Genomic DNA, 11,937 nt, shown 5'->3' on the forward strand with positions numbered 1-11,937 from the left:
TAAGGCATATTGGGTTCAAGGGACTTTGATACACAGGTTAGTTATAAACATGGAATTGGCGGTTAGAATAATCAATAAAGGAGCATTTGGAGGCATTTTGGGGGTTCAAGGGACTACGATTATCAGATTATTTATAAAATTGAAGTTTCCCCAGTAAAAATAGCATACAACACAAGAACCCTATGCTACACTGCTTCTTTTAAAACTTAATGCTCGTTGCAAACAAAATCAAAGTACCTTATGCGGTATGAGAAGTCAAAAAATCTAAAGCAGAATATCAAAATACTTCAAAATTTACTTAAATCACACTATATAATTTCTCTAAATCTAGACAGGCAAACAGGAAAAACAGAGTTCCACCCTTCTCTTCCCATAGGAGATCATCCTCTTAATCTCACCATCCATGTCACCACAATAACAAAAACCTTCCTCAACATTGAAACAGGAAACCGATATATAATAGAATCAAAATATCAAATCCTGTATATATGGTAACAAAAACAAACATGCCAAGCATATCACCTTCATCATTAACACACTACCTACAACAATTATGCAAACAAGTTTCATTGTCATCCTGTAGAATACACAACCTAAAACAATAACAATAAACGTATAATTCCAGAAAAAACTCATTAAAATCAAACAAACTCCAAAACCCTAACATTTTATCAGCAATTCTCATCAACCAGCAAAGCAAACAACATATGAATGAAACCAAATTAGAGAACGAAAAACCATTCATAATAAATTAATAATAAATTCATTGCATAACAATGAATCCAAAATAAACCCTTAAAAAGCCAGAACACCTAATGTGATAACTCTCTGCAATCAAAATCAGAAAACCTTTATTCAATATAAAATCCAAAATTTCATTTTGGATCATCACAGATTAGCAATTCACATCAACCAGCAAAGCAAACAACATAGAAAGAAACCCAAATTAGAGAAACAAAACCCATTTAAAATTTTAAACAACAAATTCGTAACATAAAATAAAATTCAATAAAGTTGATAAATTTATAACCATATATCAAAACCCTAAAAACCCAAAAACCCAAATAAATTTAATGGGCGGCGGCAGGAGGAGGGGTGCCAAGAAGGCTAGCCTGCTGAAGTTCCATAGCATCAATTTGACCGTCGCGCTCAAGTTCGATGATGAGAGGAAGAGCGAGGACGAGGAAAGTGGTGCCGACGATCCAAGCAGCTTTGCCGGTGCTCTTGAAAAGCTTCTTAGTAATGTCAGCAGTTTTGGAAGCAGTTTCAACACCTTTTTGGTAGATGGGTGAATCTGAAACTGTGCTTGTAACTCTTGCTAGTATGCCTTCGCCATTGTTGCTGCCGTCGCTGATTCTCTTTCTTCCGCTGTTTGATGCCATTGATTTTTCTTGGGGGAGAAGAGAAAGGAAAAAAGAAGGGTTTTTGTTGTTGCACGTTCGATTAATTTGGTGAATTGGGGTTTCAAGGTTTATGCATCGGTATCGCAATTCGCAATTTTTTTTTTCTTTTATTATTATTATTATTATTATTATTATTATTATTTTTTTTTTTTTTTTTTTTTTTTTTTTTTTGAAATTAGTTTTAATGTTTGAGTACTAGTTACTCCATCAGTGTTACATGTGTTTTTTCGTTAGTGTTATACGATTACTTGGTCAGTGTTATGAGATACTCGATCAGTGTTATAATGGTTACTCGATCAGTGTTATAAGGGTAACTCGGTCAGTGCTTTGGATTACTTTTTGTTATTATGCAAACAGGCACATGGTGTGATCAACCGCACACAAAATGCACTGTTTTTCAATTATTATAGAATAATCCGATTTTTATAGGATCCTCATACTATTTTCTTTTAATATGCCCAGATAACCGATGACCTAATAAAAAGGTAAAAATTACGAAGAATTTTTTATAAAAATTATAACATTTTAATATGCCCAAATAACCAGTGACCTAATTAAAAGGTTAAAAATTACAAAGAATTTTTTAAAAAGATTGTAACATGCCGCATGTTAATTGATTTCTACTTTTTTCTCTATCCTCCCTTTCAACCTTTTCTCTCTTCTTCCTTTAAACACATTTGGCAACCCACCATCTTTTGCCTCCAACACCATGCCTCTCCTTTCCTTACGTAGGCAACCCCATCTCCCTCCACCCCCTATGCTGGTGAGCGCAAAATAATTGGTTTAAGGTTTATTTAGGGGTGGGGGTTTAGTATTTAAGGTGGTTTCGAGGGTGGGGGTATAGGGTGGTTTCAGAGGTGGGGGAAAGGGAGGGGTTGGTTTCGGGTGTGGGGTTGGGGAGGGAGGTAGTTTCGAGGTTGGGAGGAAGGGAAGGGGTGGTTTCGGGTATGGGGCTGGGGAGGGGGGTAGTTTCAAGGTTGGGGGAAGGAAAGGGGGTGGTTACGGGGTGGATCATTTTTATTGAATGTGAGAGTTAGTGACCCAAACTATTATTACTTATAAGATGATAAATGAGGCTTCAAAAGTTAACAGTTTTAAGTAATCTAATTTTAGGACAAAGTGATAAAACAAATGTTGTAATTCCTATAAGGATAGAGAGGGAAGCTAAAGTACCTAATCGGCTATATGCATTCTCAAATGAGCAAGTTCATAGACCATCAACTTCTCAAAGATTTTTACACTAAAAAAATAGATCAAAAAATTTTTAAAGGAAAAACAAAACAAGAATTAACTACTACCTCCGTTTCGTATTAGTTGCAACTTTGGAATATTTTATATCTCACAAATAATACCCAAAGTTGCAACTAATAAGAAACGGAGTTAGTAATTAAAGATCTCAGTTGAAGAGCTTCTGCATGAAAATACCATCCCATTCAATCAGATTAATAAATATGATGGCTCACAAATCCAGTTGTGAACAGAAATGATGCATACATAACATTAATTAACAATGCATCAAGATAACTGCAGCCTATTAGCAGTAATGGCGTGCAAGGTAAAAGAAGGCCAACTTGTGGGGAGTTTCACTGCACAAATTCAGTAATTTGAGCAAAACTAAATGTCCAATGCAGTCTTCTTCAAAGACTGAAGTGCTGAACAGCAATGAGTACTAGAAGCATAGTGCTTGATTATTTGAGAAACTAATCAAATATGTGAACGCTAAGTGCTCCGAGTTCCCAATTACGAGTTCCTGACAAGAACAGACTCAGCATGTACAGCATAATTAGAAGAGATTTCAAACCTTTGGTGCATGTGTTCGATTTCTTCATGATGATTACCAAGTCTGCCACACAATCTCATAATCTTGCAGGCAACAAACCCAGATTGCCGGCAATATCTAGGGAGAATGTGTTTGTCACTGGAAAACCTCACAAACATTCCACAATGAAAAAGTATTTTTTCCAACGCATCTAAGATATCAACCACGAAGACGAAAACTTCTATTTATATACTGTAAACATGAAAATGGCATGTTTAAATCCCTGTCTACCTCAAGAGATTTGGACATGAGGGAACTAAAAACCGAATCTTGGTCCAAGCTTCCAGCATCCACACCAAAACCTCTACACAGAACGAGGGTTGTGTTGCACACCCAAGGAACTGAAATAGTGAACCCCACTCCAGGAAGTTGTTTGTTACTAAATGAACTTTCTTTACCCACCAACATATCCTTGTATGCTTGGCAGACTCTGGAAACATATTTCCTCATAGGCAGAACTGGCTGGTGGAGAGCAGCAACTGGTGCATCAGCACTCACATCATCATCAGAATGAAGATTCACTACAACGGTGCCATGACAAGGATTGAGTTTGCTGCCAAGGGCTAAAAGGAATGGAGAATCTGGGTCCCATAGCTTGCGAGGAAAAATATCATTTCCATCATATGCATCAATAAAGATAATGTCATACACATTTTCTGTGTTGAGAATGAACTTCTCCGCATCTGATTCGTAGAGGAAAAGTCTCTCATGGACACCTTTCCATAGGACTTCATCCATTGTATTGGGTTTTGAAAGAGCACGGCAACCTGAAGGAACTCCAACTGAAAATGATGGAAAGCCCATTGCTTGAATTGAAGTTGAAATAACAAGAGGATCTATTTCAACAATGTCAATAACAGCACCTAAACATCCACAGGAAGAAAAGAGTCATCAGAATCTTCTGTATGTGTTTTAATTACCCACATGACCACAATAATCATTGAAAAAGTGCTTAAATGCTTTAAGATATTCGATCCAAAATTGACATGTAATACAGACGTATCCAGATACTAAGTAAACTAAGTTTCAGGAATCAACACTGTTTCTTTTCTTCAGTTGAAAAAAGGGCATGTTCAATTCCTGATTACAAACTGAGACTTTTGACTAGTAACCTAACTGTTCAGATGAGATATACTTATCTGATCTAAACAAAAGTTTAATGTTAAATGTCCAGCAACCAAGCCAAGATACGTGGAAAACCCTCATCAATCGATGCTTAGACTCTTTAGAGTACAACGGCATGCATAACAGCATTTGCTTAGCTATTACATACAAGTATAATAATAGGCAGGTTAGAAATTTTAGTAAACATTGTTTCACTCAACCTCCCAAGAGAAGAAATAGAATCTAGTTACATGACATTTAAGTCATACTACAGGCAGATGTTAGCATTAAAGAAGTCTAAAGGGTTGAAGAAAAACAGCCATCTCATGAAACCAAAGAAGAATGTAGACTTTTCTTATCAGCCACCTTTCCATACTAATGTGCTACTGTCTAACAATGGTAAGCAAATAAGACCGTTAAAGAAGCAGGAAGCAAATCACAATAGTGAAAACACTGTATTATGCTTGCTCCTGTTTTTTTTTTTTTTTTTTTCCTACTTGCAACATTTTTTATTTTCATGTTTGCCAATGCATAACTTTAACTGTTTACATCTTTAATTATGCATTTGTAAAAATCATAAAATTAGATTATATTAAATATACATTAAGATCCCACACGACTGATTTTCTTACAAGTATAAATCACGATATGTAATTGAAGTTACGTGGATAGTACATTACTAAAGTGTGGCAAGTAAAAAATGGAGGAATTATAATTTTCACCAAATTATCTACTAATAAGCCAAAATTTTATCTTCCTGCACAGAAACAGAAGGTTTCAGTACCTTCAATTTAATAAGTGATCTGAACTCTTAAGAAGGGCCTGCCCCTAATCTTCATGAACTCATACATGTAGTACCCGCACCAGAAGCCAATAAGGCAGTCACAACTCACAAGTTCAGTATTGTGATTGAGATTGATAAGATCATCTACAGATTTGCATAAGCAATACCTAGCAACATATAGTTTGCAAGCATTTATAAGTCAATAATAGTTAGAACAACATACGTCGCAGAAATAAATTCTATTAACTTTTAGTTTACTATGCATTTGAGTTTACTCCCCCAATCAAGCTTAGATTAAACTTTTGGATCAAATGATCAATACTATACAATTTGGTTTGACCTCTTCATAAGCACAAAAATACAAAATACAACAAATTTGACATTTTGCATGTAAAAATAAGGTGGGTGGAAGTGTGTGTGGTGGGTATAAATGCATGGATATACATGATACTAATTCATAGAGGTTTTAACATTTTAAGGAGAAAACAATTGAAATATATCAAGAACCTGAATAGGAGGGAATTTATTAATCTACCTTGAATTTTAGATGCAATAAATAATGGTAAACTTCCTCCACCATGACCTACACATAAGACACGCATTTGCTTCTTTCCATTGACTGCATTCACAAGATCATAATTAGTAGACGACAATGCAGTGAATCCAGCTGCTACCATACTCTTTGTATCTGCAAAAAAGTTCAGTATAAAACATAAGTTATCCACTAGCAGAATGACACGACTATGAAACATCAAATGCTTACATATAACATTTTACTATATATCGCCTTTTTTTCAGTGTTGCACTTGCCCAAATCAGGCTTTCACGATTATTTATGGTAAGCTTCTACTTATTAATACTATATCTCTCTCCTCTCATGGTCCCCACTCCTACTTTCAGTAATTTCTCTCCTCTTACATGCCTTGCTTTCTAATATACTGTCATACTGACCCCCACTATTTTTTCTTATAAATCAACCTAAGCTCCTAAATTTTTGTTTGTCAAAGTGTAACACCTAAAAAACAGAGGGAATATAATTTAAGATTAGAAGAGGGCAAATGGCACATAGCATCTCAAATATTGATACTCCCTCCATTGTTCTTTAGTAGGTGTGTTTTCCTCAACTAATTTAAGTTATGATAAGAAATGTACAGACAAAATAGATTCAAATGAAACATTATCACAACTTTATACATAATTAGTTTAATGAGTACAAAAGTGGAAGAGAATACACCCTAAGCTATGCCACACTTAGTTTGATTTCATTTTTAAGGATTTGGGCTAATTTACCACAAATAATCTTGATTATTGAAATTTAATGTCAAGTTCCAATTCTCTGATCTCCCAGTTTAGCACCTCAGAACAATTTGAAAGCAATATAAACACCCCTGCAAAAAAAATTGTCAGCTCAGCAACCCACGTAGTATTTGGCTACATATTAGTGATGTTACCAAATTACACCCATTTACTAAAGTACATTACAATCTCACACAGCAACAATAAAGCAACAAGGTAAAAGTATCAATGTTTGGTTTTCATTAAGTGGAATCAAAACAAATACATCGTATATTAAGTATAAGAGTGTTAATACGAAATACTTAATTATATAGCTTACCAAATAAGTAGAATAAAGAGTGTCATATATTTCAAGATGAATTAAAATAGATAGATGGTATATTAAACAGGAACAGAGGTAGCAATAATTAACAAGATATCTTCAAAAGGAACACTTAATTAAATCATCAGCCCCATGGCTATCTACACACAAAGTAGGTAGCCTAGTTTAAGAAGTTTCATCAATCACCTAGTTTTTAGGGATATTCATTGCCTCTTCTAAGGAAACTATATAACCAAATACTTGAGAACCAGAGACAAGCAACACAAATTTGGGGAAAAAAATCAACTTGTAAGTTTTGTGATTAAAATTTTAAATCAATATACTGAACTTTTTTTTTTTTTTTTCCGATTTTTTCTTTAACTTGGGTTGAGTTTCACAGCAATGCAAAATGATTGATCAAGAATATAGATAAAATTGAAGATCATCTACAAGAATCTATGTTGGCAATTACAAAACTATAATAGGAACAAGGTAAATTACAAAGAAACATTTGAATGTCTAACTCTATCAATAAACCTATGGCAATCAACTCTCTCACGTATAGACCCTGCCTGAGTGGACGATAGGAAGAGAGAACGATCGATTAACTCTCATTTGGCCATTTCTCCTTAGCATCTCACACACACATACTTAGGGATGTCAGTGGGGCGGGTCAAGTAGGAGACCCGCCCCATCCCCGCCCCATTGGGGCGGGGATGGGTCTCGGTTTGGCGGGTGGTGGGGCGGGGATGGGGATAAAAACCATACCCGCCATGGGTGATGGGGCGGGGGTGGATTTTAAGTTGTACCCGCCCCATCCCCGCCCCGCCCCATTTCGTACCCGCCCCATCCCCACCTCATACCCACATCTATATATTTTTTAAAGCAAAACAACATACTTTTATTCTATTTATAAAATAATTACATGAAATACAATATTAGTTATAATACTTTGTACGACACTTATATTATAACACAAAAATGTGTGTAGAATGTTTTATTTTATAATTCGTATTAATTATGTAAGATTGTGTATTTGAGATACGGATATTAGGTGGATCTTGGGTGGGGATTAGGCGGGTCTTTGGTGGGGATTAGGTGGGGATGGATATCTTAGTGGGGGTGGGGCGGGGATGGTTTTGGAGTTGTACCCGGTGGGGCGGGGATGGGGATGAAAATTGGACCCGCCGCGGGGATGGGGATGGGGATGAAAATATTAGGTGGGGATGGGGATGGGAAGGCCAACATCCGCCCCGCCCCGCCCCATTGACATCCCTACACATACTCATTCCGTTCAACACGCGAATAGAGCAGATGTAAAATATTATTTTCAGCAGATTTAACGTATAATTTTCCGCAGGAAGAAAAAGTAAAGCTGAACCTTCCTTAAACAAAAGTTCTTCAGCACCCATATGAGGTCAAACAGACAGATAGGTTTTACATGAAAGAGTGAAATCGGCTTATTATCTACAGAGAAGATAGTTCACACACGAACTTTTTATTATTCATGTCCAACAAGTTATGAGAAGATATCTCAAGATATAGCCGCAAATATAGGACGTGAATAGCATAATTAATGTCTACTACACAAGATAATGAGGAGCACTATGTAACAAAAATACGAGCTGCTAAAACAAAAGCTCTGGAACTGAGGTACAAAGAATATATGCCACTACAAAAACAGCATTGCAATATAATAAATTGACGTGTAATGGTGCACAAATTTAGATACTATATCAAAAAATTTCAGCTGAACAACACTTACAGGGAACAGCCAGAACATGAGGTTGCTGTTTGTAGTATACAGTACTAGGATCAGACATTTTTATAGCTGCCATAACTTTTACAGCACTCTGGCGTGTGACATCGTTAAATCGAAGCACACGCCATTGGTAACCAAGTACTTTGAAGCATTCATCATGTTTTGCATCAGAACATACTTCTGCATATCTTTTCCTAAGCCATTCTTCTGTTTTCGGCCAACGATTTGTTGCCTGTTAGAGTTTCAATCAAGGGTATGTAATCAAACACCTTTACAAACATCAAAATTGGAAAACTAATACAGCATTCACCATTTTAAATCATTCAAAATTCAATTCATATACAATTGTAGTTTGTAAACAGATTCATTTTGACAAGCAGCCGAAAACACATTAACCCAATTACAGTGTTGCAAAACATAAATCAACCCCATGAAACCTTTTGATTTTATCGGGAAAATGATAAACATAGCCCTGCCCCGCTCCGCCCCACACACTAACCATTAATGTAAACACTAACAATACTGATCAACATGTGATTTTATATTCCGAATAATAACACCATCTTAAGTGAAAAGTTTCAGATAACAAAACCCTTTCAATTTTTATTATATTTTTAAAAAATGAATTAGCAAATAAATGTTGTTTCCAATTTCCATGAGAGAGAATATGAACTAACAGGTAAGGAAGAAGGGTAAGCAAGGACGGAAACGACGCCGTTTCCATGAGTAGAAGTAGCTCGAAAGACGGAGTGAGAATGGTGATCAGAATCAGAGCCCCACCATTGAGTAGAATAAGACCAAGAACCTTCATCTTCAAATTTAGATTTGAGTGAAGTTGATAACCTCCTTAGTTTTGAATTGGTGCTCAATTTGGAAATCCGCCATTGCCACATATTCAATCAACCTCTGCAATTCTCTAGCTTGCTACGGCTACTTCTTCCTTAAACCCCAACTAAACCTTTGCCAGTACAACAAGGTTGTTTTATTTATTTATTTATTTATTTTTAATTTTTTTTCCGGTTTGTTCCAGAGGAATTAGGAATTGAAGTTATTCAGGATTTGAGGAATTTTTATGTTGATTTTTTTTTCATTTTTTTTTATATTTTTTTATTTTGGAGTTAAACACAAAGTATTTCTTCTTCACAATATACAATACAATAGGGTTGAAATCAGATTTTAATTATAAACTAGTATGTGTTTCGGGCGATGCCCCGCATTGCTAGTTTGTACTTTTTTTTAATTTGATAATTACGTTCAATTGTTGTATAGCTAGTGTGTGATTTGGGCGTTGTCTCGAATGTTATGATTTTTTTTTTCTTCATATGTATTTATTTTCTAATCTTGTGAAAAATAAATAAATTAAATAACCTCTAATTTAAAAGGAATATATATTGTTAGATATGTGAAATTTAAAACACTAATAAAAGTTGGTTGAGATGGTAAGTGTGTAGCATTTATTTGTTTGAGGTTGAGGGTTCGAATATAAATTAATTCTTAGGTCCAGACAATGCTCCGAATTATTACATGTATTACAATAATTGTGAATGGTATTATAGATGTAAAGGATAATGATATCATCAATATCATTATCCCTTGATTTAGGCCTTGATTTAGTCATTTAGGTTTAGTCAAAGCTATCTCTTATTCCTAGCTAATGTACCTAAATAAATACTCTAATGTATCTAGTCATAGTCTAATGCTTACTTATGTACTATAAATACATTTGTATACCCTTCAATAAAATCAAGCTTTCCAACATTCTCTTTCTCTTCCTCATAACTCTATCATAGTATCATTAGTTTTTGATCCATCTTTTCTTGCTTTCGCTACTACCATGGCTGCACTGTCAAAACCCTTTGATGTCGTCGACAAATGATGGTGACCATATCAAACTTCCTTCTCGGAAAGCTTCAAACCAAAATTACACTTTTAGCTCAACTCTTTGACACCCCATATTTCATAAACCAAGAGATGTCAATTATCATTTTTTTTTCTCCAAACCTCTTACGGAGAAACAATAACTTTTCGGCATTCCGTAGTTTACCTACCAAGTGTTGCTAAACAAGAAATTTTCTCTCCAAAACCATTATGGAGAAACATAACACTTTGTTCTAAACCACCATTACATTTTTTTTTTCTATCTTGCCTTCAATAGTTGTGAAGGAACCCCTATATTTTTTTACTCTTCTCCCATACGTTGCAAGCACACGCTAGCAAACTTCTTCATTTTAATTTTGTAATATAATGGTTATTTCACATACCTCCTATATCTCCCCCCCCCCCCCCAAAAAAAAAAAAAAAAAAAAAAACCTTCCAATTCTAAACTCTCTCTAAACCCTCTCGAAATGCAACCCTTCTCGCCTACTACACTTCAATTCCTACATTGAACAAGATATGCGATATTATAACCAACATTAGTCTCTCGTTCCGGACCCCCTTCTTGTGGGGGCGTGTAAAGAATAATGATATCATCAATATCATTACCCCTTGATTTACTCATTTAGGTTGATAGTCAAAGATATCCGATACCTTATTTTTAGCTAATGTACCTAGACAAATACTCTAATATATCTAGTTATAGTCTAATGCTTACTTATGTACTATAAATACTTTTGTATACCCTTCAATATAATCAAGCTTAATTTCCAACATTCTCTTTCTCTTTTTGATAACGCTATCAAAAGATACATACTAAGACATATTTTATAAGTTTTTTTTGCTAACAAAGACATAGTTCAATGGTTAAGTTCTTATTAATTAACCTTGAGATCAAGGGTTCAAATCTTTATATAATTCATGTTTTTATATTTTTAGTTAATGTGTAATAACATAGAATAATAGCCAATATAATAAAGAAAGTTGAGAGAGTGTCACGTGACATGTAAATTTGATTTAAAACGCCTTGGAGAGTGACACATGGCATGCAATTGCGGATCCAGGATTTTCGAGATGGTGACTCACCATCAAGTATTGATTACAGTACAAGTGAAATGACAAAAAATAAAAATAAAAAAATAAAAAAATAAAAAAAAATCGGATCTAGTTCATAATTGATTTCAATCCAAAAGTTTTATGAATAATAATAAAAAAAAAATTATACTATAATTTTTTTTTTAGTTGCAAGTTTGGGGTATTATTTGTGAGATATAAAATATTCCAAAGTTTCAACTAAAAAAAATGGGAGGTAGTATTACAACTAAAGTGATTTCAATCCAAAAATAAGATATAAAAATTTATACTAAAACCATTTAGTACTTAAAAAAGATCTTACAAGCCGAAAGTACTACAAATAACATGTTATAAACAAATAATACTATTAAATTATGTAAGGTCATTATAAATAACTAAGTATAATTATATGTTTATTTTATAATTTAAAAATCATAAAATCAACTACTTTTTTTTTTTTTTTAGTTAACAAAAAATTTCAAAATTGGATGCACACACATAAAGATATAATAAAAGGGG

The 11,937-nt window shown here is 34.3% G+C and overlaps 2 protein-coding genes across 2 annotated transcripts; both read right to left on the reverse strand.

Annotated features, from left to right (window-relative positions):
• Window positions 1-2,964: 2,964 nt before the first annotated feature.
• LOC145582182 (uncharacterized) lies at window positions 2,965-4,081 on the reverse strand. The gene has a single exon (XM_081639187.1). The coding sequence runs from the start codon at window positions 4,024-4,026 to the stop codon at window positions 3,382-3,384; it is 645 nt and encodes a 214-aa protein (XP_081495313.1). The 5' UTR covers window positions 4,027-4,081; the 3' UTR covers window positions 2,965-3,381.
• Window positions 4,082-5,059: 978 nt separating this feature from the next.
• Window positions 5,060-9,430, reverse strand: LOC145581116 (uncharacterized). Its single transcript, XM_081638181.1, has 5 exons — window positions 9,147-9,430; window positions 8,473-8,701; window positions 5,618-5,798; window positions 5,220-5,277; window positions 5,060-5,083 (listed from the first exon to the last, which is right to left on the reverse strand). The coding sequence occupies exons 1-5, from the start codon at window positions 9,360-9,362 to the stop codon at window positions 5,060-5,062; spliced, it is 708 nt and encodes a 235-aa protein (XP_081494307.1). The 5' UTR covers window positions 9,363-9,430.
• Window positions 9,431-11,937: the final 2,507 nt, after the last annotated feature.

This window comes from Chenopodium album, chromosome 15 (genome assembly GCF_948465745.1).
Source record: "Chenopodium album chromosome 15, dcCheAlbu1.1, whole genome shotgun sequence".
NCBI classification, from domain to species: Eukaryota; Viridiplantae; Streptophyta; class Magnoliopsida; order Caryophyllales; family Amaranthaceae; genus Chenopodium; species Chenopodium album.